The 25,813-nt window shown below is 42.2% G+C and overlaps 1 protein-coding gene across 2 annotated transcripts in view; it reads right to left on the bottom strand.

The window, feature by feature from the left end:
• The window catches only part of LOC138286437 (zinc finger protein 773-like), an 85,541-nt gene that overhangs the window by 5,995 nt on the left and 53,733 nt on the right, over positions 1 to 25,813 (bottom strand). Inside the window, exons 4-6 of one of the 2 annotated variants that reach the window (XM_069226698.1) lie at positions 25,193 to 25,285; positions 14,107 to 14,214; positions 6,519 to 6,614 (exon numbers count right to left, since the gene is read on the bottom strand). In XM_069226698.1, coding sequence (XP_069082799.1) covers positions 6,519 to 6,614; positions 14,107 to 14,214; positions 25,193 to 25,285 — 297 coding nt within the window. The remainder of the gene's footprint in view (positions 1 to 6,518; positions 6,615 to 14,106; positions 14,215 to 25,192; positions 25,286 to 25,813) is intronic. The other variant, XM_069226699.1, reaches the window with a different exon arrangement.

Genomic DNA, 25,813 nt, shown 5'->3' with positions numbered 1-25,813 from the left:
CCCACCTTGGTTTTGATATAGAACATTGCAGTTGTGTTGTCTGTCTGAATTAGAACTGCCTTTCTGTGAATGCGTTTCTGAAATGCTTTCATGGCTAACCAAACCGTCTTTAGTTCCAGACAATATTATGTGTTGTACTGTCTTGATTGTTCCATATCCCTCTTATCTTTACAGAGCCCATATGAGCTTCCCTTCTCATGTGTGAGGAATCTGACGCTATGGTCACTGTAGGAGTTGGTTGCAGAAATAGTCTTCCCCGAGTAATGTTTTTCCTGTTGAACCATGCCATTTCCTCCACTAGATCTTCCCAACTCCCAGTTGCCTGAGACCATTGATTCTGAAGCCAATCTTCAGTTGGTCTCTTATGTAGTCTAACATGTGGGATTTATGGAATGCGAGATGCCATCTTTCCTAATGCCTTCCCCACCGTCCTCGCTGTTGGAGCTTGCCTCTTCTGGTAACGGCAAGTATCTTCCAACAGGGACAGAGTCCTCTTCTTGCTGGGGAATGTTTTTGCTTGAAATGAATACAGTCTTGCTTCCGAGTACACCTTCTCTTGTTCTGATCCTGTTGAGGACTTCTCTATGATTAAGGAAAACACTTGAGTGCATGGTGTTTTCATTACATTTTAAATGTCCTGTTTGCATTTTGATAAGTGTGCTCTCACCAACCAGTCATCTAGGTAAGGATACACATGTATTCCTTTAATTCTGAGGTGTGCTGCTACCACTTGTTAACATTTTGTGAACACCTTTGGTGCTGATTTTAGACCAAAAGCCAGGACTTTGAATTGGTAGTGTTTGTTGTCGACTACAGATCTTAGATATTTTCTGTGTTTTGCATTCATTGGGATGTGCAAGTAAGCTCCATTTTAGTCTATAGTTACCATGTAATCCCCTTTGAAGTTGGGGAATAACTTCCTGTAAGGTTGTCATTTGAAATTTTTGAGTCTTTATGAATTTGTTGAGGTATTTGAGGTCTAGAATTGGACCCAAATAGCCGTCCACTTTTGGAAGTAACTAGTATGTTGAGTTATTTCCCTTGTTGATATATTGCTTTGCCACTTTTTCTATAGCTTGCTTGTCTAACAACTCTGACTTCCTTTAGGAGGCGATTTATTTCCTCCTTCGAATGAATTATTTTCTTTTGTCTTCTTGGTGGTGGAAGTTTTAGTAGTTTTATGAAATATCTATGTTTTATTACAATTAGGATCTACTTGTCTGAAGTTGTTTTTCTCCACTCCTCGTAAAAAAAAATTAATGCTTCCACTCACCGTTGAATTGTGATGTATTTTTGCTTTGATGATGGAGTTTGTGGTCTTCATGATTGGTGCTGTATTGCAGTCATTTATTTGCTGGTGTTGAACTTCCTCTTCCTGATTGACCTCTGGTAACTGTATTTCTTCCTTGCTGTTGGTATTGCCAGCTTTGTTGCAAGGGTGCTGACTGTGTGCACATGGAAGTCCTGATGAGTACTCCCTGTCTGATAAGTACCTCCTGAGACCGGTCTTCTTGATGGAAAGGAGCCCCCTCGAAACTGCAATGCTCCCATAGATTTTGCAGTCTTGTTGTCTTTTTAATTGACTGAGGCAATCATCCACTTGATTTCAGAATAATTGCTGGCCAATGAAAGGGGTGTTTATAAAGTTCGCTTGCACTTCTGGTTTGAACCCAGAAATTTGTAACCACAAGTGTCTTCCTAATGTAACCCCGTCCTGAGCTAACTATATCTGCAGCATCTAATGCAGATTTTAAGCAGGTGTTTCCAATGTTCTTGCCACTGTCGACCAGATGTGCTGCTCTCTTTTTATATTGTTCAGGGAGGTACTTCATCAACTCTCCTGACTTGTCCTAGTGTTGATGGGTGTGTCTATATAAAAGAGCATTTGAATTAGCAATGCGCCACTGGTTTGATGCACTGCGTTCTACTCTTCTCCCCATCAGCTCCATCTTTTTGCTCTCTTTAGGGGTGGTCCTGTGGTTGAAAGAACATTTGCTGTTTTCCTTGCTGTTGCCACAATTAAAGAGTCTGCTGGAATTGTTCCCTTTATACCAGTGGTTCCCAACCTGTGGTCCGGGGACCCCTGGGGGTCCGCAAAGCCTCCTCAGGGGGTCTGCGACTGCTGAGAAAATTAAATTATATTAACAGATTAGGTCCCCGGCTTTCATTAATGACTTAGTGGGGGGTCCCCGGATTTCAATAAAGATTCAGTGGGGGTCCCCGGGCACCAGTAATGATAAAGTGGGGGTCCAAAGAAGTCAAAAGGTTGGGAACCACTGCTTTATACAAAGTGGATCCTTACAGGAGAACTATTTTTTTTCTCAGCTCTGGGTGTTACGGCTCTATAGGTAGCTGGCTCTTTAAATGCTTCCCTGCCCTAGTCCAATACACTTCCCCCCCAATTGAACGTTAAACTTGTCAGCCGCATTTTTTATAATCAGATTGTGCATTACTATGTCATCTGGTAGGGATGGTTTTAATGGGTAGGACTCAACCTCCTCTTCAGGGGATTCTCCTTCCAGGTCTTCCCATTGACATTCCCCATACTCTCCTTCTTCTGAGTCTTCCTCCTCCTCATAATATATGTCCTCTTTCTCCTCTTGAGGCTCCGGTGTGTGAGGGGGTGAATTTCTTCCAGCTCCTGTTCATGGAGTTCTTTCGATGTCAAAGTTTTCTGAGGTATTGTAAAGACTTTAAGGATTTAATCAAATTGCTTCTTCTGAATCTCTTATAGATGGTGGTGATTCCCCTCTCCCCCCGCAGTGTATGGTGTGCCATTTTTTATTTATGTCTCACCCTCCGTGTTTTCGGCGCACATACTGTGCAGGCGAGACAGTCTTCACGCCAGTGATCGACTGGAAGGCAAAGATTGCAAACCGAATGTTTGTATTTCTGGGGGTACTTATGATGACAATTTTTAGAAAACTGAAACCGAATCTTATCTATCACGCCATGTGGGGAGCCCCCTGTTCTGGCATTCCCAGGAATCTGTTGGTGGAAAATAAAAACACTGGAAAATCACTTCATGTGTTCCGCAATGTTGTTTTTTCTTTAAATATCTTTGTCGACTTGCTCACAATTTTCTTGTAATTCTTAGAAATTCCTCATTAAGCTGAAGACGTCTCCACGAAAAACATCCTGACGCAACCACGGAAAAAAACGATCTGAAGATGTCAAAATGGGGCAGAAACATCCGGAGGAAGTGCAACGACGTCACAACAAAACACCAAATGGTACTTTCGTTGATGTCTAGCAAAAACAAAACAAAGGTACGGACAGAGGACGGACAAAAAACAATTTAGAAGGTGAAATAGTAGGTAATCTGAACCCATTTACTAGATGGCAGAATAAAGCAAATCATGTGAATCCAGAAAAGATTCACGCTGCAAAACTCACCTTTTCTCCCCATTCCACCTCAGTCTACCACTGGAAACAACTGGACAACACCTGCTGTCTTTGCTGACACCGTCCCACGAAGAAAACATGACCCCACCCATCGCTGGAATCAAAGGTAGGGACACCGCGATGCCTGGGTACGATAGGTGGGCACTGCACAGGAGGCAGGAATCACTGCAGGCATATACATGTCACAGTAATTTTTTTAAATCACTGTGACATACATATGTCGGGGAAACAAGTGGGTCAGACATGGATGGGGACACATTGGTACACAATACATATCGCACACATACACAACTACCATTGTGGTGTCATTACTCATTGCCAAATGAATGCTGGCACCACAATGACAGTACAATCACACTTGACAACAGTGTCCATGTGTGCGCTTTGCAAGGGGACCTGTACTGGTAGGTTTGTGCTATCTGTTGTGTACGTGAGTCAGTACGGGTATGTGTGTGGATTGGCTGGTTGAGGTGGAGGGAGCTGGAGTGGGTGGTGTGGTTGTATCTGTATGTGTGTCACTTGCATGTAAGATCGATGTTGTGTATGTTGTGTTGCCATGTGACACATTCAGGTGAATGTTGTGTGGCAGACAATGTTGTGAGGTGTCTAGTTGTGCTTGTGTTTGTGTAGCTGAGTGTGTAGTTGTGTTGGTTGTTGTGTTTGTGTCGTGTGTGGGTGCAGTGTCAAAGGTGTGTGGTGTTGTGGCATGGATGTTTGTCAATGTGTGTTTTCGGCACGTACGGGTAGTGTTGTGTTGGAATTGTAATGGATGATGGTGTGTTGTGTAATGTGTAGTGCAGGGGCACACATATGACAAACCTAAAGTGTGTGCATCACTTAACTCTATTCCATAGCCCCTGCCATTGTATGAAGTCCAGTGAATCCTGCTGCCATCTTCCTCATCAACAATCCCTCAACAGTCCATCACTTGCACAGCTGTAATATCTAAATATGGCGGGTGGAACTCCGTTGCCTTGGCGGCATTTTGGGTCTGCCGACGATATGGGTACACTGTAACACTGTCAAGGTCTATATCAGGCCCTATGTCTTTATGCTAATTAATAACCATGTTCTAAGGAATACATGGTTACAGCGGTGATGCTTAACGGTTCATCATTCAGAAGCTAATAAATGAGCAATTTTGAATCAGATGATGGTAACACCTACAATAACTTAAGACCTCGAGGATAAACTGCTATATAAGCAATCTTTTTTATTACTATTGTTATCAGACAAACCAGTTGCACATCCTGCTAAAACACTGAGCAGATACTGAACCCAAGTCCATTCCAAAAGGTATCAGCAGGAATATTTTCATTAACCAAACTTTGAAAAGCTCTCAGAGGGCCTGATGTAAAAAGCAATACATTTACCATATTTGTTTATAGTTAGGTAGCAGTTGTTTGGCCACAAGAAGTTACATGGGCAGTACCTTTCAGGACTATAGTGCACACACTGTGTCTGGTGGGAATATATACGCGCTGTTCAATCAGGTCTACAACACACAGAAGTAAAGTTCCCATTTGTTTTACAATGCAAAATTAATTCTTCATTTTTCTCATTTCAGTTTAAGGTTTTAGTATTAGTGTTGAAAACCTGTACTGGTGTACAGACAAGAGAGTTCAAGGTGGATGGAGGCACTGTCATAAGTAAATATACTCAGAATAAGGCTTACGTCTTTGTACTACAAACCAAATCATGGAGATACGCCATCATGGAGTAATGCCTAGTGCTCCAGGGTCAGTGTGGTTTTCCAACTCAGCTGTGATGTGAAGAGGGTGAATTTTGTGCCTGAGAGCCAGTCTCAAACAAGGGCCCACAAATACAAATCATGGCACTATGAAGGGTCTTTAAGGCATCTCTGTATCTAAATTGCTTGATCCAACTATGCATGCTACTGTGAACACACTGCTTGACAGCATCAAGATGCCCTTTGGTAAATGATGTGCTAATAGACCTAGTGGAGCCAATTTACCAGTCTTCGAATAAACATACACAGCTGCAATGACAACCATAAGGGACTGTTTTTTTTTTTTATTTAGAAAGAGCAATTGGCGAGAATATATATGGACCTCAAACTGAAAGGCTTATGAAACTCTACTTTTCAAGAATAGGTGTGGCTGCTAACGCTCTCTCTCTACCCGTTTTCAAGGGCCTTCCTATTAACTGCCCCCTTTTTTTTCCTTACTCTCCCTTATCTTCCTTTTTTTCTCTCCCTGCCCCCTTTTACTGGCTTGATGTTAGTCAGTAATTCCATTATGTGACTCATTCAGCACTGGAGTCATTGATTTGATGAAATATACCACTGTACAAATTAACAAATACATACATTTAAGGAAATTACTTTGCAGGTGAGCTACTAATTGTAAACCTTCATTGAGTACACAGGCCATTACACCTTTCTACCACTGTGGTTTAAATATCAATATTACAATGTGTCAACAGTAACAGAGCTTTCTATGGGACCAAAAGGAATGAGTCGAGACAAAGCAAAAATCCTGGCATTGAAGAGATCAAATCCCATATCAAAGAAATTACTGGAGTGCCAAAGACATGAACAGAATAGTAAATGTCACTCAGCCTGTTTAATAGTATCTCTATAAAACTTCACTGTAAGACAACGTATATTATTTTATCTAGATTTGATTACAGCTGTAGGTCGGGCATGATCTGTACAGAACCGCTTCAAAGTTGCCCTTATTAGTTATGCAAAGTTCAATTATGGAACTTGCCTCAGCCGTCCCATCATTGCCATAGATCAACAAAACTGGCTAGGTATTACATCCATCCAATGTAATAATAATAGAAGAATTAAAGGTCTTTGAATCCGCTGAGAATGTATATTTCTGTCAAAAGCAATAGAGCAAACAATTCTTTCTTGCTAAATATTACAGTTTGATATAAAGTTTACTTTTCTTTAATTCTGATTATTATTATACAATATACCTAAGAAGCCTTGTGTGACTTCAAAGCTTGGGTACAGTTAAAAGATAAATGCGAAGAGATGTCCTCTTATAGTTCTCCTCTTCTCACAGAGAAGACAGTTAATACTGAGAGAACTTTCTTGATCATCAATGACATCCATGCAACTACTGTTAAAAGATATTACTTACCCAAGCTCATGCTCTCAATCTGTTCAGCTTCCCGGAAATACTTTTTTTCTTCATTTAAACATCCGTGCACAGCTGGAGGTGCAACAGTTGTATTGTCTGAAAGTGAAAATAAACAAAAATGATCATGTATTAGAAAAGCCGACCAATTTAAAGGAGGTGATCTAACTTCAAAGATTCCAATGTGGCTTTCAGCATGTTATATAAATGATTGCGGGGGTGGTATATTCACGTCTACTCAAGTTAATACACTTGTTTGATCTTGGATCAAGTTATATTTTATTTCAGGGTCAATATTTCTAACCTTGGCTTTTTTCTACGCACCTCAATAATCCCAAGATATAAGTCAATGTCAAATGAGTAAGTGGTAGCATTCAAGTTCATGTAATTGTTTAACTTACTGAGACCAACATCCACCCAACAAGCAGAAATAGCATACAATACACTAGTTTTTATACACGGTCTCTCACATATTTTGGACGGCAGCCATAGTAGTACTATGACCCACATAGGCGTACTGTAAGGGATCATCAACACTGCTGTACTTGATCTGAAGTTGAAGGAAGACTTTAGGCTTCTTATCTGGGAATGTGACATCAGCTGAAGCTTTCACATAAACAATGTATTGCACCTACCCTGCATTATATGAAATGCAACTTCTTAATTCGAGCTGTGCATAACTGAATGTGGTGACAATACCAGTGACCTGGTTTGATGCACAAAATAACTAGGTAGATGTCCCAGCTTCTCTTCCTCCTGAGTAGCAGTCATAGAACATGTGAATGAATGAATGAATGAATCACATGCATGATCACACCAGTGCTCAGCCACCCATCCTGCCTTCAGAAACGCACCCATTTACAGCATCCTCTTTTTTTAAATTGAGGCTACTGAACAATTTTATTTTTGTAATGCAGTGGCCTCCGTTATGTTGGGCTCACTCGTGCACAGGTCCTGAGAATCCAGAACTGTGTTCCTGCCAGTACCATTTCTTAGAAGTTGAACATCCATAGTTTTGACTGCAGTAATGGAACCTCAATCACTGCAGACATATTATAGGACTGATTCTTTTTCAGCTGGGGACTCTGAAGATCCAGTTATTCTGGGGGGCATAGCACATCCTGCAGGGCTTTATATAATGTAAGCAAATAAAGACCTAATTTCCAGGCTCACTATTCCCAATATCTCTTCTGTCCAGACACCAGACCCCGCTTAGAAGTACTCTCAGTTGAAGGATGGATCACTCTAGAGAGTGCTCTAATGGGTCTACCCCAAACCTTATGCAGTCAAAGACCACAACCTGTGTCAAGATGCTCTCAAAACATGGCAGCAGCGGTCACACTCAAACAGTTACACTCTAAGGCTTGCTCCAAAGCTTAAAACCAAAATTTGCCTAGATACAGACTTATAGTAACAATACAGTGGTACTTTTAAGACCCAAAGAGCTGCTGGTGCCACAACCCAAACGATTAGTTTTCCCTACTAAAATTAAAATTAAAATGTCAGGAGGAAATTCTTAGGCTAGCAGGCGGATGTTGCCTCATGTGAGCAAGAAATGGTAAGGGTCGCCCATGGAAAGGTGAGGACTGAAAGCTTACCTACAACATAACTGTGAATATGACTGTGTGAAAGTACTTAACTCTAAAGTACTATGTGTGACAACCTCCAAAGTAAAGTGGGTCTTACCCTTATGTGTAAATGGTGCTTCTCTGGCTAGGGTATATGCCAGGATCCCAATAGGGTTTGAATTACTGGTGACTGTCTGCCTTTGGTTGACTTCACAAACATGAGATATCTGGGGTAAACAACTGCTCAAACTTCAGCCTCAGAAGCGTAGGTGAAATCTGGGCCTTTAAAATGTTGTGCAGATTCTGCTCACCTGGTGAAATTTCACTATTATTCCAACTGTTATCTCAATATTTTTATTATGTAAATGTGCATCAGTATGATAACCTGCCACTATCAGTGTCTTATAAATGTTGTGCACATAATGCCACCAGAATTATTTGCCCTACTGCAATTACAGTGGTTTTATATATACTTCAAGGTATAAACAATACTTATCGATAAAAATCTTTCAAAAAGATTAACAATAAATTAAAGTCAAATAAAAACTAAAGTTCAACATCCAATGATAATATTCCTGAAATACCATAATAACATACAGCGTTCAAGAAAAGCATTTAATACTTACTTAAAATGGATAAAAATTGTTCTGTCTTTACCAATCCATTATCACTGCCGGCAGACATATAGAGCCTTCTGTGCATTCACTTTAGTATTTCGTTGAAACAATTTCTTTAAAAAACAGCACAATATTTTTTTCATTTTGGACAAATGAACTGCCTATACTTAAGGATCATGTCCTAAGCAACACAATAAATATAGTTTTGATCAGGTCCATGAGCTCCTTACCGCTTGCCTTTATAAGGGTTCAATGGTAAATCATACGCATGTAAATCAAGGACAAATTAGCTTATAGAATAATTTATGAACAATGAAAAATATGGTTGTTCAACAATAACAGCTGAGTCACTAAATTCATGCTTTCTAGACTGAGACAGTGTTCTTTATTCTGGTTATAAGTCAGATCCTGAACCCATGACTTAACCTGCAGTACGTCATTCCAAATTTGCAATTATTTAATTTTGCACCTAAAAGGACTTCAAAGCAAAGTCTCATGTTTTTACAAAGGGTGTTTTGAGAAGACTGATGAAGTTCCATTTCATGTTTAATGAGGTCACTTAGAGCATTTTGATTTGATTGGATTGGCTTGACTTATCTACAACAAAAACCTCAGCATATCACAACCCCAAAAGTTTTAACTCAACTACAAATTGAGTCTAATTCGAATCTTAAACTTGTATTGGGTGGAAATTCCTTACTGATACCTGAGAAGTTTATCATTAGTTTTGATTAAAAAGTCGTGATTATCAAATGGAATATATTCCATGCCAAATAAGAGTGTTGAGAGTATTTTCAGGAAGGAATCTAAATGTTTTTCCTGGTAGCACATACAGTGCTCTCAGGCCGGCTATGTGAGATTTTATTTTACCAACCACATGATTTATGTCTGACGTGAGAACTTCTAGGAAAATACCATCCCAAGATAGGTAACATTTGTTACCCTTTTGATTGAAGACGGACCTTTAGCCAATTGGAATTTTTCCTTTTATGAAAAGATGCAATAGTAATAATTATTGCCGTTAACATGTAGTTGCAGACAATATTTTTGGGAATATTTTTGTAGTTCTTGAAGGTTGATGATTGGTTTGTAATTACTAAATCATCTGCATATAATGAAATGTTTAATTGGTGCCTACTGACTGGTGGAGGAAATGTTCTTGTCCTTTGAAAAATTACGGAAAGTTCAACAGTATGGAGGTAGGATAACAATTTTACCAATATGTAAACCTTCAGAAGGCAATTGGCGCTAGCAGTTTTTTTATGAGCCTCTATGTGAACCCAAAGTATTAGTTACTATGTACCCATTCATACACATAACGCACAAACACAACCAAGCTCCCACTGGAAGCAGCAAAGCCCTTCATTACCCACCAATACACATAACACACAACAATCTCTGAAGCATCAAATTAATTTTCTGTTCACATCAACCAGCAAGAATCATCACTAACCTAGACACTCTCAACTAACCATACACAACCAAGCAATGATACACATCAGATGGATGGAAATCCCAGAATGACTAAAAAAGGGTGCCCTGATTAATAAAGGGTATTGCTGCCATACTAATTTTAGAAGAGGCTATACAAATACTGAAAATGTAACATAACATGGATGTTATGGAAACATTAATGTATGTTTATTATGTCTGTATGGCTGTAGATTTAAAAGAAGTATCTTCTGCAATATACAAGACAGACTGTATGCATGTCAGACGAGAGCAATGCGGGTTGTTGGGCTGTGCTTGTGGAAGATATTTGGGTAAAATGATTGACAAGTGTGTGGGGTGGAGTAACAGGAGACCTATGCAAAAATATTAGGACCATTCAGACCATAACAGAAATTATACCATTTTGAGAGAGAGGTGTAAGAATTGTTTTTTTTAAATCATCCAGGAACACTCCCAGGAAACCCTCCCCTCGAGACTGTTCACCTTGAACATTTAAGAATAAATTTTAAAAAATGCTTTTCTGGGCACAGTAATTAAATATTGCTTAGGAATCGATGAAATAGCTGAATACTAGAGTTACTTTAGAGCAGTCTAGAAACAAAGTCATGTTTAGGAATTGCGATGGAAGAAAGTACGCCAAATCTTGAAGCACTGCTTCAGGGAAGGTCCCTCCCTCTTCTGTTGTGTTCAGCAAGGGCTAAATAAAAGCTAGTCTCTGGACTGAGACCATGAAGGACTTGCTTCATTTAACAACAGCCATGGGTTGAGGCAGATGCAACTTGTCTGTTGCAAACAGCCTTTGGCACTGTAGATAAGGGAAAATGAACCACAGTCCTCCACCAATGTGGGGACCTGCCATCTCCACTGAAAAGGCCTTCCTTGCCAAGCAAATAGAACCAGAGCAAATGTGCTTTTGAGAGTAACAGGCAGGGCCACTGGTATTATGCAATTCTGTTGCTGCAGCAATTTTCGCATAATTATGTATTTGCGGCATAATCCATCATCTGCTGCATAATCTGCAGATTCTGACAAAAATTGTTCCTTCCTCAAACAGATCAAAAGTTAACAAAATATATATAGTGACTTGGTTTCCTGTGCAATGGAACACTTTTTGCAAAGTCTGACTGGTCATCTTTAAGTTGCTTATTATTGTGTGGGTGTCAAATTGTTACTAATAAGGTAAAACTATATTACCAGACATTGTTGCCAGATGTAAAAATGAGAAAATAATGAAGTATTACTACCACAAAATGTACAGTATTATGTGGCATAATTTGCATTTTCTTGTCGCATAATTTGTTCATCCCTGCCGCATAATTTGGTACTCCTCTGTCCCATAATTCCAGTGGCCCTGGTAATAGGTGAACTAGCTCAAGGTATAAGGGGGGGGGGGCAAGAAGGTCCCAGCTGACGTCTTCTGAGCCATAAAGCCATGATACACATGAAAGGTCATTGCTGTGTCTTCGTCCCCAAGGGCTTAAGAGAACGTGGGGAGGTTGGCAAGTGATTTCACCATCATTGTCTACACCTTACACTGTTAGAACCTTGCCTTCAGTGTACAGAAAAAGTACATTCCTATCAAGTGGAAGACCAATCATACTGCCTGTTCCTCCCTCACAAAGTTGGGGGATGGTATCCTGGGTTGCTTTAGTTCAATAACACTGAGGGGCATGCCTCTTACTGCCATGTTAATATGGCTACATGCAGAATTAGACGTGTACAAGTCTGGTTAACAGAATTCCTCTGCAAAACAACAGATTTGCTTTCAAGAAAATGTTGTCTCTTCACATTTCCAAAATGGTGCTTATAAGGGTAGTATGTGTTGTTCTGTTGCATTTGTATTCTGGAGAAGAATCCAATCAAATCAATGTGTCTCACCTTCTTGCCACAAGAAGTAGAGGAGGAAAAAGCAGCCCTTAAAATTTACCCTGTTTTTTTAATAATATAAAGGGGATGATTTCAGAGGAGCTGCTGTGAAAGTCAAATATTTCCTCCCAATGGGTTACCCTTACACTTGGAACACAATTCTGACAATAGTACTCCTAGAAATTTGCCACAGTAGTACGTTTACAGGAGTACTCAAAAGTATTCCTGCATGTGTATTTGTAACCACGTGTTCAATAACGCAGGTGGAAATCGAATGCAAATGCGTACTAGAACATTTCACCTTTTCTGTTGTTTCTAAATGAGGAAAACAGATCTGCATGTGGCAAAATGTGTTCTCCTGCACCCCATTTAACACTTGTGCCTTCCTCATTCCCAGCTTGGAGGCACAGTCCTGCTCTTGAGAGGAGGCATTTTGCATGTGATTTAAGGTTGGAGAACTACCTGGAAATTGTTGGTGAGAAGCATTTGTAGTTGATTATTATGGCAATGAACTTAGAAATGCTTACAGACGCTAACTAAATTTGGGAATGCAGAGGTTCCGACATCTTGGCAGGCTTTTCATAGAAGCAAATGCACTTTCCACATGGAAAATTCCCAGTTGTGATTCTCACAATTAACAGAGGCATAATTTCTTATCAGCACAGTGAAAATGTTCACACTCATGTAAACTTAAGTAGGCAAAGCGCTTTTAGATTTAAACCCAAAATAAATCTTGGAGCCTCCTATGCCAGAATATGTGTATTTATCTTCACAGTACTGCACTGCCCAGTTGTTTTTGTATGTTAACATACTAATACATTTTGTTTACAAAAAACAGATTTGAGCCCAAAATGTATAAACTATTCAGTATAGTAAGGACTACACTGCCTACAAATAGAAGTACAATAAGTTTAGGTTAAATGATTCACTCCTTTAATCCACACACACCCACAGTGTATATACATTTACTGAAAGAAAAATAGTTATGTTTCAGTTACAGTTATTTTCGAAGCAGTCAGACAACATAATCAAACAAAATAAGATGTTTTGCAGTGTATGTCCCAAAAATATAAAAAGCCTTCAAGTTGGCTGGTAGCTACATAACCCTCAATTCCACCCCATCTAATCATTGTTTATGACCTCACAGATTATATAAATTACGCAGTAAATGACAAATTATTATTATGTATATATGAGTGTCGAATGCAGAGCTCTGTTGATTGTGCCAGGAAATTATGGCAATTAACTGTATAACATCCATAGAATTAGAGTACCCCTACTTCATAATAACTTGGTGCCTGACAAAAACTCACAACCAGTGGCAACCGGTAAATTTACCAGGGAGGGGGGCAGTGGGCCCCACACACACGCACACTCACACCCATGCATTCACACACGCACATACACCCATGCATTCACACACGCACATACACCCATTCACAACACTCACTCACAAGTACACATACATTCATACATACACACATGCACACACCAAACATAAAAAAAAAAGTAAAACTTACCTTAACTGGAGCTCTCTGAGATGTCTCCTGAGAAGTCCCAGCAGGCTTTGGACTGCTGCCAACGAGGGAAGGCAGCAGTTCCTCACTCCTCAGAGTGGAATAGGGTCAGTGAGACAGCTGAGCTCACCCCACTCTGTGATGAGGTACCACTGATTGACACACAACCCAGGGCATTTCAGCACTTATAAGTGAAGAGATTAGGTCAGCGGCAATCAGTGACACTCCACCTCGTCATGAGGGGGAGGGCCTCGAGGCACTTATGCCAGGCTGAGGAGGGCACACCCACAGGGCTGTGAAATCCTCAGCCTGTCAATGGTCAGCTCAGGCAGCCAGGAGTCAGCACATGTCTAGCTCCTGGCTGCCTGACCTGAACAAGAAGAGTGTCTGTCAGAATTTAAGTCTTTATAACTTCAAGTGAAGGAATACTAAAACAGATAAAGTGCCTATGAAGAGAGAAACAGCAAAGGAGAAAGAGGAAAGGGGGAGAGACAGAAAGCATAAGAGACAACCAGAAATACTGAGATGCTCCAACTTCTCATGACTAAGTAGAAAAGCACTATTTACTCACCTGTGGGATAAAGGACGTTTTCTTTTGCACAAGAGTCTTCGAGGTCCATAAAACAAGCATCCTCTTCTTTCACTTTGAATGAAACTACCGAACCAATGACCAAATCTCCTATGTTAAAAGAACAATTTAAGTGTTACTGACGAAAGTCTGAATTTCAGTGACTGCCCTTTTGCAAATTGTAATTTATCCTTCTGTTCAACTAATAAATGAAACCTATAGACCAGTAAGAGAATTGGGTATTAAAACAGCATATGGAATTTGCCAGCTAAGATCACCTCCTCTGTCTCGATTACTAAATTTGGGTCAATTGTAGCCCACCACAAGGAATAAAACCACAAACATGTTAAGGTAAAACACAGCTTCAATAATTTGAACCTGATCTCTACCCTCTGGTAGCTACAGCACAAAGCACACAGCCTTAAAAGTGTAAAGTATTAAGCAGTTACTTAACAGTTAAGACGTCAAAACACAACACAATGAAAATCCCACAAAAAATTTCTAAAAATAGCGAACTATGCAACGAGTAAAATGACCAAAATCCATGAAGGACAACCAGAGTTATGAAATATTAATAATTTTAGACAAGTGCCAAGAAAAAGTAAAGTACCAATCCGTAGTCACTGTTCGTGGTTATAGGTGACCCAGGTGTGATTCCAGGCTGACCGTAATGGAGCATGGGTCAGATACACCAAGTGGGTTCGTCCAGGTCCAAGATTCTGACTTGGTCTTGGAAATGAAGTCAAAATCCTCCAGCAGAGCATGGTTGCACGCTGTAGCCACTGAAGTCCTCTTGAAGCTGGAGAGATGCTTAATGAGGTCCAGCTGAAGCTATTGGTTTGGGAGGAAAAAGCTCAGAGTGGAGAAATTCAAATTTCACAGCTGCTGAAGTCCTCAATTCAAACAGATACTTTTTGTGCCTTTTCCCAGACAAGATTTCTATCTTTGGACTTTAGTCTTTTTTTTTATGGAGCTCAAAGTCCTGCAGCAGGGGTGCCTGAAGCAGGAGCTGACTAAGTGCCTTTGAAATCGGACACCTTTGTTGCGAGGTCACGCTGATACTCCAGAAATCCAACTCTTCTGAGGTTCTAAAGCAGCTCTTCTTGGTCACTTTTAAGGCTCCGAGGACCTCAGGGACAGGTCTAAGGGTCAGAGGCAGCCAACAGGGTACAGTTCAGGTCCATTTGCTAATGCTGTGTCCTTTTAGCCACATCTTAACCACTTCTTAGTCCTGGGTGAAAGTAGGAGCAGGTCCAGTCCCTAAGATCTCCACACAGGTTTCAAACAGCAGGTCCATTCCTCTTCTGATCTTGCACAGGTTCACAAATTGTTCTGAGTGCTTGGGATGAAGTGCCATGTTTGTAAACATATGTGCCAGTGTGGGGTGTGACTCCAGGACAATTCCTAACCAACATGAGTAAAGTTCCCAGAGATAACACTTTCAACTTCAGTAGCACATCCTGTTTACCTTACTGCAAAGTATCCCAAAGTGCACTAAGTTGAGGTAAATCCAACATGGCAAAATTGTTTCATCCCTGGAGGGAGCTTGTATACCAGCCAGTGGTGTGTTTAGGTAAACAAGAAGTCCTCTCCTCTTCAGCTACACAAAACCAATTCTGGGACCCACTCCCCCACCCACTGTGATCGTGTGTGTCACACTGGTTACATAGAGTGCAGGGGACAGAAGGCTTTTCTTTTTTAGGTCACCCTTTACACTACTTTGAACCGGCAAGCTTTACCCTGTACCCTTTAAAGTTAATGAAGTTCTTGAACTCTCCCCAGCTCCTCTTCCTGAGCTAATATGTGTCACGTACTCCACACCCAGTCTTCCTGCCAAAAGGCCTAACCCATTCTCTCTGCTCTTGGAGCGGTTTTCACTCCTCATTAAGGATAATCACTGGCACAGCCTTCTGCCAGTAAGCTAATGCTAATAAGATGAATGAAGGTTCAGGTAGATAACGTCTACATTTTTAAACATCACTTTAGCTAAATATTAAAGTTCCAATTTTGCCACTGAAATGGATTTATAATAACTATTTAAAAAAATACTGTTTGAATTATTCTGGTAGCCTGTCCAGTGTTGTTAGAGTTATGATTTTAATCTGAACTTTAGTTTTTCTCATATGCCTGTTTTAGCCCTTTGCAGTGAAAATAGCTTTTGGATACTAGGTACATGTCAACATTAAATTCTGGCATGTACTACTTTTAAATACTAGCCACCCCACCTTGTGGGCTAGAAGACCTGCTTTGGGTGACATATTTAATATAGAAAAGTAGGTATTCTTTCCTGACAGATAGGGTTAATTTGACAAGTTCTTCTGCACATTCAAAAGCTACAGAAGTCAGGTTCCCCAAGTAGGACTGAAGCCATGTTTCATTTCTCATCCTAGTGTGCGACGTGTTAAAGACCATGGGTGACAGTAAACTTTTCCATGCCACTGTTATATACTCGCCATATACTATGGCCTCTTTAGAATGGTAAATACGGCAATTAGGACTTTGCCAATTTGCTATCTTTTAGGAATCATAGCACATAAACCTGGGACTGGACAGAAAACCAGCAGCGTCAGTGCACAGCAAAGGGGCTGACCGTGCAAAAAGAACTTTCTCACACACCCGCAAATAAATAAAAAAGTTACTTTTAACTGATCTGCGTATAAATGATACACAAAGACAGGTAAATTATGTCCTTTTTAGTTGGTGAATCAAAACATATAAGTGAAGCAAAACAAACATTAATGCAAACATTAATGAACTAAACTGTCATAAAACTGGTTGCATTACTTGAACAGCAGAACACATGACATTGTGAGTGACATCACTAATAGCTTTGGTAACCTCATCATTAGTAGCCTGGCTGTTGGAAATGCCTTCAAAAGAGAGCTGGTATTCAGCATATGCTCACACTCATTATCACACAGAGGCATACATTTGGCTGCATGACCTTGATGGCCCGTTATTAGCACACAACATGCATTCATTCACCAGCTCTATTCATGTTACATGTTTTTCCTTCACTCATCTGGAAGTTTTTCAGGTGAGTTCATGTCATGATATGATATTTACACATGTGAGAGTGTGACAGTATGGCCAACTTTCTAAGGACAATAGCATACTCACAAAAGGAACAAAGGTGCCTGGACTTCAACAAAATACACATTTGGGGGGCTAGCTTTTTGTTCCTAATTTTCTTTATTGATTTTCAACCGTAAGCAATCATACACCACATACAATAACGACAAGCCCATTATTGGGCCAGTAACATGTTGATTCTGACACAAAGGACATGCAAAGGTATACTTATGTAACCAACACTGGCAAAGAATATCGGTGGAACGGATCAGCCAGAGAGTACAAATTATGGATCTACCCATATTTTTGGCTATGTGTAGAGTGAATTAGATAAGGAGACCTCTGCCAGGGGGTTCTAGTCTTGTTTCAGGGGATACCATAGTCCTGGGTGTTTACCAGAATTGAGTCCTCCAATGTCAGAAAGTAAGCACTGAGCGGCTTCCAGATATCCTTGGGACAGGAACTGGGTGGTTGCAAGGAGGCAAAGAACTCACGAGTGGTGCCACAGTATATGAGACTGTGGAGCCATCAATTTGTCTTAGGGGATGTTTTTGACTCCCAATGCAGTGCTATTTCTCATGTTACTAATAATAAGGCCATTGCTGCAAATCGTTGCATTGGCTTAGGAATTGATGCTACATATTTCATGAGGGTCATCTGGGGATCCGGTACAACACTGGTATCAATCATAGATGAAAGCATAACAAAAACATCCCTCCAGTATTCTGACACCCAGTCACATGTCCGCGTGTTCGGCGTTGCATTTCAAGCAATTATAGGGGCGGATGGGATCAGGTTTGGCTAAGGCATTGGGCGTCATGTATGTTCTACGAAGATATTTATAATGCAACAGCTTATGTCTATGGTTGAGGGGGTGTGTTTGTGTGCAGCATGCATACCACATCTTGTCCGAAATATCATATCCCGGGTCTAACCCCCAGGTCTCCCACACCGCCGGTCATTAAGTGGGAGGTGTGCATGGCAAGAGTGGCAGAGTTTGGATATGAGACTGGCACTAGAGTCTGCAGTAATAATCAAGGTTAGTGGGGTAAAATTTGCAGGGGCAAGAGGGTAGATGGGGAGGAGTGGCCGTAATGTGCTTTGGAGACGACCAAGGACAGATTGATCCATTGGGGGTAGCAGTTGTGAAACAAGGGTCTCCCGTTTGTGGAAATGTGTCCGTCTGGGAAAAGGTCCCCTAAGGTGGGCAAGTGATGGGAGCAAAGTGTGCTGTGGACTAGTTTTTCCCGTGTAAGCGGAAGCTACTGGTTGTCCCTGAGAGGGAGAGTTGATGAGTACAGTGTGGGGGATGGCAGTAGGCGCACTAAGCGTCGCCATGCCCAGCAGGTTGTAGTGAGAGGTTGAATGTCCTTAGTGTCTAATGGAACGCCAGATCGGAGCAGAGTCGTCAAGTGGGTAGGGAACACTGGGTCGCTTTCTGGTATGCTGTATGGTAAGGGGGCGTCAGGGTGGTACCAGTAATGTGTGTAGTGGAACTGTGCAGTCAGATAATATAGTTGAAAGTGCGGCACACCGAATCCCCCTTGTTCGTAAGGGAGCGTGAGGGTCTCACAGTGTATGTGTGGGTGTCTCCCGGCCCATATCAGTTGAGTCAGTAAGCTCTGCAGTGTTCTAAAGAAGGAGTTTGTAGGCGGAATTGGAATGTTAACAAAGAGATATAAGAACTGTGGGAGTACCAACATTTTTATCAAGGCGATACGCCCTGCAATTGACAATGGGAGGCAAAGCAGTCTATCTGAGAGTTCAATTTGTTCTCAGCAGGGCCATAGTTGAGGCAAATTATTTGTTCGCGATCCCTATATATGTGAATGCCTAGGTATTTAACCTAATCTTTACAACAGGTGAGGGAAAATTTGCCGGTCAATGGGGTGGTTGCATCTGTCAGGGGGAATAGTTCAGATTTATTCCAATTTATCCGTAACCCTGAGAAGGTGCTGAAGCGGGGAATTTCAGTAAGCACAAGACTCAGGTTGGTGGCAGGGTAGCCTATGTAAAGGAGGACATCGTCAGCGTAAAGGGAGACCAGCAAAGGCCCGTTCTTGAACTGAAGTCCTCTGTGAAGGTGCATCCTTGACTCGTCCCTCTAGTAATAGAGAATGCCAGGGTAAGTTGCACGCAGTCGGAGAAGTGTACAGCAGCATTATCAGTGCGGCAAAGCCCTGTAGGACCCCAATCTTGCAGTGGGAGGCCTCCAATACTGGCCACTCAAGTGAGTCGAAGGCCTTCTCCGCGTCCAGCAGGGCTATGGCTGCAGGGACTCTGGGTGATACCCTGTGAGGAGTCGCAAAGACCATGCGGAGGTTGATGGATGTGGATCTGTGTGGCACAAATCCCGATTTGGTGGTGATTGGGTAGTGATATAGTCTGGTCTAGTAACAAGGACAGTCGATTAGCCGCTAGCTTCCCAAGGATTTTGTTGTCAAAGTTCAACAGTGACAGGGGGGAGATATGTGCCACATAGCGTTAGGTCTTTTCCCAGTTTCAGGATCAGAGTGATCACTGCATCTCTAAGCGTGCGGGAAAGTATTCTCTGTACCATTGCCTCCTGATACATGTTGAGGAGGTGAGGGGTCAGGAGATTCTTGTATGTCTTATAAAAGGCACCTGTGGACCCAGATGCTTTAGGGCCATCCAGCATATCTATGGCTGGTAAAAGTCCCTCCTCAGTGAAGGGCTCGCAGAGGAATTGTTGTTGCAACGAGCTGAGTCAGACCATAGCCACCTCCTCCAAGTATTGTAGTAGAGCCAGGGAGCTGGAGGTGATCCAAGCAGTGTACAGCTGTTTATAATACTCAAGGAATTTTGCCTTCACTTCTGTAATGTCAGAGGCCATAGTGCCATCTGACCATTTTATCTCTGCGATATAGGCGGCGGATCTAGAAGGGTGAATGAGGTGGTCCAGCGTACGGCTGAGCCTCTCGCCCTCACCATAGCAGTATGCCCTGGTGTAGTTACCCAAAAATGTTATTTTATACTCTGCGAGCTTGTTAAGTTCATCCAGGAGGTGAGACCTAGCCTTTAGCAACAGTCTGTTGTGGTTAATAACGTGGCTGTCATCCAGCTTTGTCAGGGCAGTCTCCACCCGGGCAAGTTTCCAGCGGACAGAGCGCAGCACTCCTGAATGTTTGAATATGATTAATGCCTTCCAGAGCACCGCCCGAGATAAGGTTGAAAGTGCGTTAAGGTTGAAATATTGAGTAATGGCTGAGCGGACTTCCTTGGGGAAAGCATTGTCATGCAGGGCCATCACAGGAAAGCACCACGGGTGCTCCATATAGTCCATGCAATGGATGTGCAAGTCAAGTTGGGGAGTGCTCTGAAAGTGTGCGTGGTAAATTGGCTGTGCCACCCAGCCATTTCATGACCAGAGACGACAACAGCCAGAAATCTATCCGCGACCAGGTGATACTTGGGGAGGAATAGAAAGTGTATTGGTGGATAGGCGAAACGGGTCATAGAGTGAGTGTGTTTCATATGTCAGAGAGTCTGCGGAGTCTGTGGCTTGGTCAAGAGGGTGGGGAGGTAGTGCCTAGTGTGGGGTCTTGTAGCACAGTGGTTCCCAACCTTTTGACATCCGTGCACCCCCACTTTATCAGTAATGAAATCTGGCTGGGGACCCCTATTGAATCATTATTGGAATCCGGGGACCCCCACCCCAATCAGTCATAAGTGAAAGCTGGGGACCTAATCTGTTAATACTATTTAATTTTCTAAGCAGTCACAGACCAACCTGAGGAGGCTTTGCGGATCCCCAGGGGTCCCCAGACCGCAGGTTGGGAACCACTGTTGTAGCAAGTTAAAATCACCCCCAATTATCAAGTGCTCAGCAGGTTCTTTGTCCAGGTGCAACTGTATTGTGTGACAAAACTCAGGAGTATCTGTATCGGGGCCATATATGTTAAATAGTGAAACATGGTGGCCAGCCAGAATGCCCCTCACTAGGAGATTTCAGGCGTACGTGTCCGACATGCTGTGCTGGTGATGGATTGGTAAGGTTTTATGAACCAGAATGGAGACCCCCCGTGAGAAGGAGCTGTAATTACAGAAATATCGGTGTGGGCCCCAATGTTTGGCGAATGGGGAGCATTGAGAAGCTTTCAGTCTCCAAGGCCCTCATGTTCCTACTGTAGACTGATGAATAGTGTAATCAAAAATTGTTTTTTTCAATACAAATCATTGGTAGGATGAATGTGTGGTGTTTACTAAAAGACCGGGTCCCACTAAAGGAAATCCCTAGGGACTGAGAATCCACTGGTGAGAAATGTGAACTTACAGTAGTGAAAGGACTCCATTCTCTCACATGATTAATGTGGCCTCTGACACTGGGGCACATACCTTCACAAGATGCATATCATAATTCACAGTCAAGTTTGCCCCTCTCATGAGATGCCATATCCTCCTTAAAGGAAAATCTTACCTGTAGGAGCCCCACTCTCTCCTCTGTGGTACCTGCACACACCTTGATGGACTGTGTTGTAGACTTCTGGTGCAGGACAATGTCATATCTTCCTTACCGGCCTGTCACTCTGATAATGGCGGGTGGACGAGAAGTCAAATGCCTTCCACTCTCTTTTCTCACCAACTGCCATATGCTTCCTCTCCTCAGGCGCTTGGAGCCACCGAGAGGGAAGATGATGCCCATGACTTTCACAGAACAACTCACCCCCCCCCCCTTTGCAGAGTCCTAATGCATAGCCCTGAGGACTTTCTTGGGGCAGAGGAGACGTTGATTTATGTCCTGCAGGTCACAGAGATAATCTCACAGTTTTCCTATCTCTATCACGTAAGCCAATATTTCATGCCACTCCACAACACTTAGGCCCCAGAGGATCCAATCTTGAACTGGCTTCCTGGGGAGGGAATCTTCACCGTGCTCCTGTGATTTCAGAATGCCCATTGTTCACCACCAAGAGGGTACCTTCTCAGATGATTTTCCACTGCACCATAGTGTTTAATTCTTTTCAAGATATCTCCAGCCATGTTAGGCTAACTTAAATAGGTATGAGGCACAATGTCCATGCTTATGGAGCAGCTGCTGCTTTCCCCTCTTTTATTACTTACATTTTTTAAAGTTTATTTTCATTTTCAAAAAAATTAAAACAAACGAGGGAGTACATTAACATATACAATGCATTGCATTTGCAGAGCTATGTTGCCAAATCCGGTTTCATGAACCCATGTTTTCTCCTCTTAAGAAGTAGCTTAGCTATAGAGGGCCTTTACCTGCCCTCCTATTCAGCCTTGGTGGTCTCCTGACTTCAGGCTTTTCTGACAGCCGCACCCCAGTGCTTCTGACACTTGCAAGCTGTGTATGTGTCGAGCAAGTGCCTACTGCTCTAGGCACTATGGAAGGACCAGTCCAACAGATGTTCAGGGGACTCTCCCTTCCTTCAGGGTCTATAGCAAGTCCGTCCTCTACTGGTGCTGAGAGGGGGTCACGAAGCTAGCAGCACTAGCCCAGAATACAGAGTCAACAGTCATGTCCAAAATGAAGGCCTCCACACTCCAGACAGGGAGTAATCATCAGTACTAGTAGGTCTCCCTCCTCCTCTTCCTCTTCCTCTTTCTCTTCTTCTGTGCTGTTCTTCCCTGAGCAGGAGTTTAAAAAATGGACGCAGCAAGTTTTATAAAACATGGGCATCACCTACCCTATCTACTGATGCCCTATCGTCCCTTCAGCCATGGCTGCCACTTACAAGAGTCAATGCTCTTTTTGTCCCACCTCTTGCACGCTATTCGGGAGGAATCCAAAATGGCACCTGCCTCCAAACTTGTAGCATATTTCTCCTGTGAACGCAGCTCACCTCAACTTGGCCTGGTTTCTTCCCTTTCAAACTTCAAAGACGTCTTCAGTGATGAAACGAGCCAGAGCTCTGACTTTTGTCCGATGTAGCAACATCATCCTAGCCATTTTATGGGGAGGAGCTACCAGGCCTATGGAGATTTCAACCCACACTCTTCCGCTGCCAACAGAAGCCTAATCTCCAGAGGATGGCCCACTGTGTTTAGAACACTTTGACCTGTCACCTGTGATAGAAGAGAAATTAAACCATCCAGCAGGGCAGCTCATAGCATGAATCTAATTAAAGCTGGCTCTGGGAAATAGGATAAATTGGACTTCCATCTTCAGGTCCGGATCCATGGAACAACTCTAAACTCTGTACCGTAAGCCAATATGGAGATAATGGTAAAAAGCATTATTTATGTATATCATGTACTGTAAAAGTATTACACATTTCACTGTATTCCAAATGGTATTCACTATTCAAAATCATAATAATTTAGTCACTATCCAGTCTATGGCAAACAGTGCACAGATGTCACAATGAGTCACACAATGATCTTCCTTGCTCAGCTTCCACACATGCTCAAATTTGTGTATGCATGTGTTCACATTTATATACTGCGGAGAGCCTCTTAAACGAGCTACAAAGGAGCTGAATGTATTTTCAATAGGTGTCTACTGGATTTTACAGCTGAAAATAATTTTTAATAAGAGCTTACAGTGAATGAGACTTCATGAGGAGGTCCATACATCGAATTAGGGTTTTTTACAGGTTAAGAATCCACTTCTTTACTATGGTCTTCCAGAGTCGCCTCTGGTATAGTTATGCAATACAATACTTTGGAAAACACCACCTTGAGGACTGGTAATTCCTTGGGGCTAGTACCTCTAATGGCACTAAGGCCCTCATTACAAATGTGGTGTTCTTTAGACCGCCAGACTCGAGGTGGCGTTCGGACTGCTGTGAACTTGGCAGTCCGACCGCCAATTACGACCCTGGCGGTCAGACCGCCAGGGGACCACCGCCAGAAAAAAGGTTCCCGAAAGGTAGGGGGGCAGTCAAAGTCATGCTCAGCTACGGCAGTGCTTAAAGCAGCACCACCGTGCTGATAACAACTTCACTTTCTGCCAGCCTTTTCATGGCGAGGACCCCACCATGAAAAGGCTGACAGAAAGCCAGTGCCTGGGGCCACGGGGTCCCCTGCACTGCCCATGACCATGTCACTATGGCAGATGGAGCACATTCCGAGGGTGCTGGGTGCATCCTCTATGCGATGACATTGGACTCAGCTCCATGAGGAGCCAAGGCCAATACTGCCACACGGTTTCCACTGGGCTGACCGGTGGAAACCTCAGATTTCTGAGGTTTCTTCCGGTCAGCCCAGTGGAAACCTTGTAATTGACCAGAGGTGCCGACGGTCAGCCCGCCAACCTCGTAATGAGGCCCTAAATCTGAATATGGGTAGACAATAACCGAATGTGCTGATACAGTGTTCATTAGGAGGCTTCATTCCCTGATGATGTCACACAGAATGTGCCAATTGAATCTAATGTATACACGTTTCTTACATGTTTGTGATCAAGTAACATAACTATTCTTCACATATCCTCCCTGACCTCTTCCTGGGCATTCTGTGCTGTCTGGATTTACAAACCACTTACTGCTGCTTACAATGGTTACCTTTTGGTGAATGCTTTTCATTGTGGACCTTTATACTTTGCTGACTGTTTCCGCCTGCTGTGTAGCACAAAGTAAGCACCCTTATCATACTTTTTCTTCTTTTCTCTAAGTTTGTATTTTATTGTGAATGTCACCCATGATTCTCTAAATCACTTTTCGAATTTTGCATACTTGCATCGCAATGGCACTGTTACTAAGTCACTTTACGAGGCTTTAAGCATTTCACATTCCAAAACAAAAACACTTCAATTTATTTGCACTGTGCATTCTCCTCTGTGCTACTGTTGCATATTGTGAAGGTGGAAACGGATTTAATGACCCTTACTGCAATTAAATAAACATTCACAGTAATTTCACGTGTACATGGCAGAGCATCTAATTCTTTATCATTCCTCATTACTTTTGCTGAATGATATTTGATATTGTTTAAGTAACTCACATGTTAGGAGTAAACATATTCAGGGCAATAAGAATCTGTTGAGTTCAACTCTTATATCATCTCTTCTGGCCAGTGCTAAAATAGTAAATACCTTCGTTCCTCTGTGTTGACTGATGATTCTTCATATATTTGTTTTTCTCTTGATTTACTCCTAGCATCACATCAAAATCATCCACAGCATCAGCTGTAATAAATACAAAAACAAAATCAGTGACTTTCATTCTTACATTGACTTGTCAGCTTTTTAATTCAGCATTTTAGTCCTATTTGTTTATTCATCTAGTCGTTGTGAAAAAAGTAGTTTTCCAGAAGAGTTTAGTTTGGTGCTGGCATATTACTCTGTCGCGTAGGCTCTCATTATCCTAATGAGACCACTGGATTTTGAGCGGCAAGATCGTCCACAATGTGGGGGACTAAGTCTGACCCACGGTGGATGACGCTTGTCACTCCAAATCCAGGTTTTGCTCTGGCTAACTAGCAGTGCCTCATCTCTTCCACATGGTAGAGACAATTGGGCAGGTGAGCGCAAGACATATCAGTACTTCTCAGGGAAGTCGTGGTCACTCATGTCACAACCGGTTCTCTCATACACAGTGCGGTCTCATATATAAATGACAATAAAGGCAGCATAAGTTTTAAAGATTGGTTTACTAAAACGACTGCATTTTGGATAGCAAAGCGTGAACTGCAATAACCAGAACTACACAACACA

This window comes from Pleurodeles waltl, chromosome 3_2, assembly GCF_031143425.1.
Source record: "Pleurodeles waltl isolate 20211129_DDA chromosome 3_2, aPleWal1.hap1.20221129, whole genome shotgun sequence".
Classification (NCBI taxonomy): Eukaryota; Metazoa; Chordata; class Amphibia; order Caudata; family Salamandridae; genus Pleurodeles; species Pleurodeles waltl.
The sequence above is the reverse complement of the archived record's forward strand: the minus strand, read 5'-3'. Positions and strand labels throughout refer to the sequence as shown.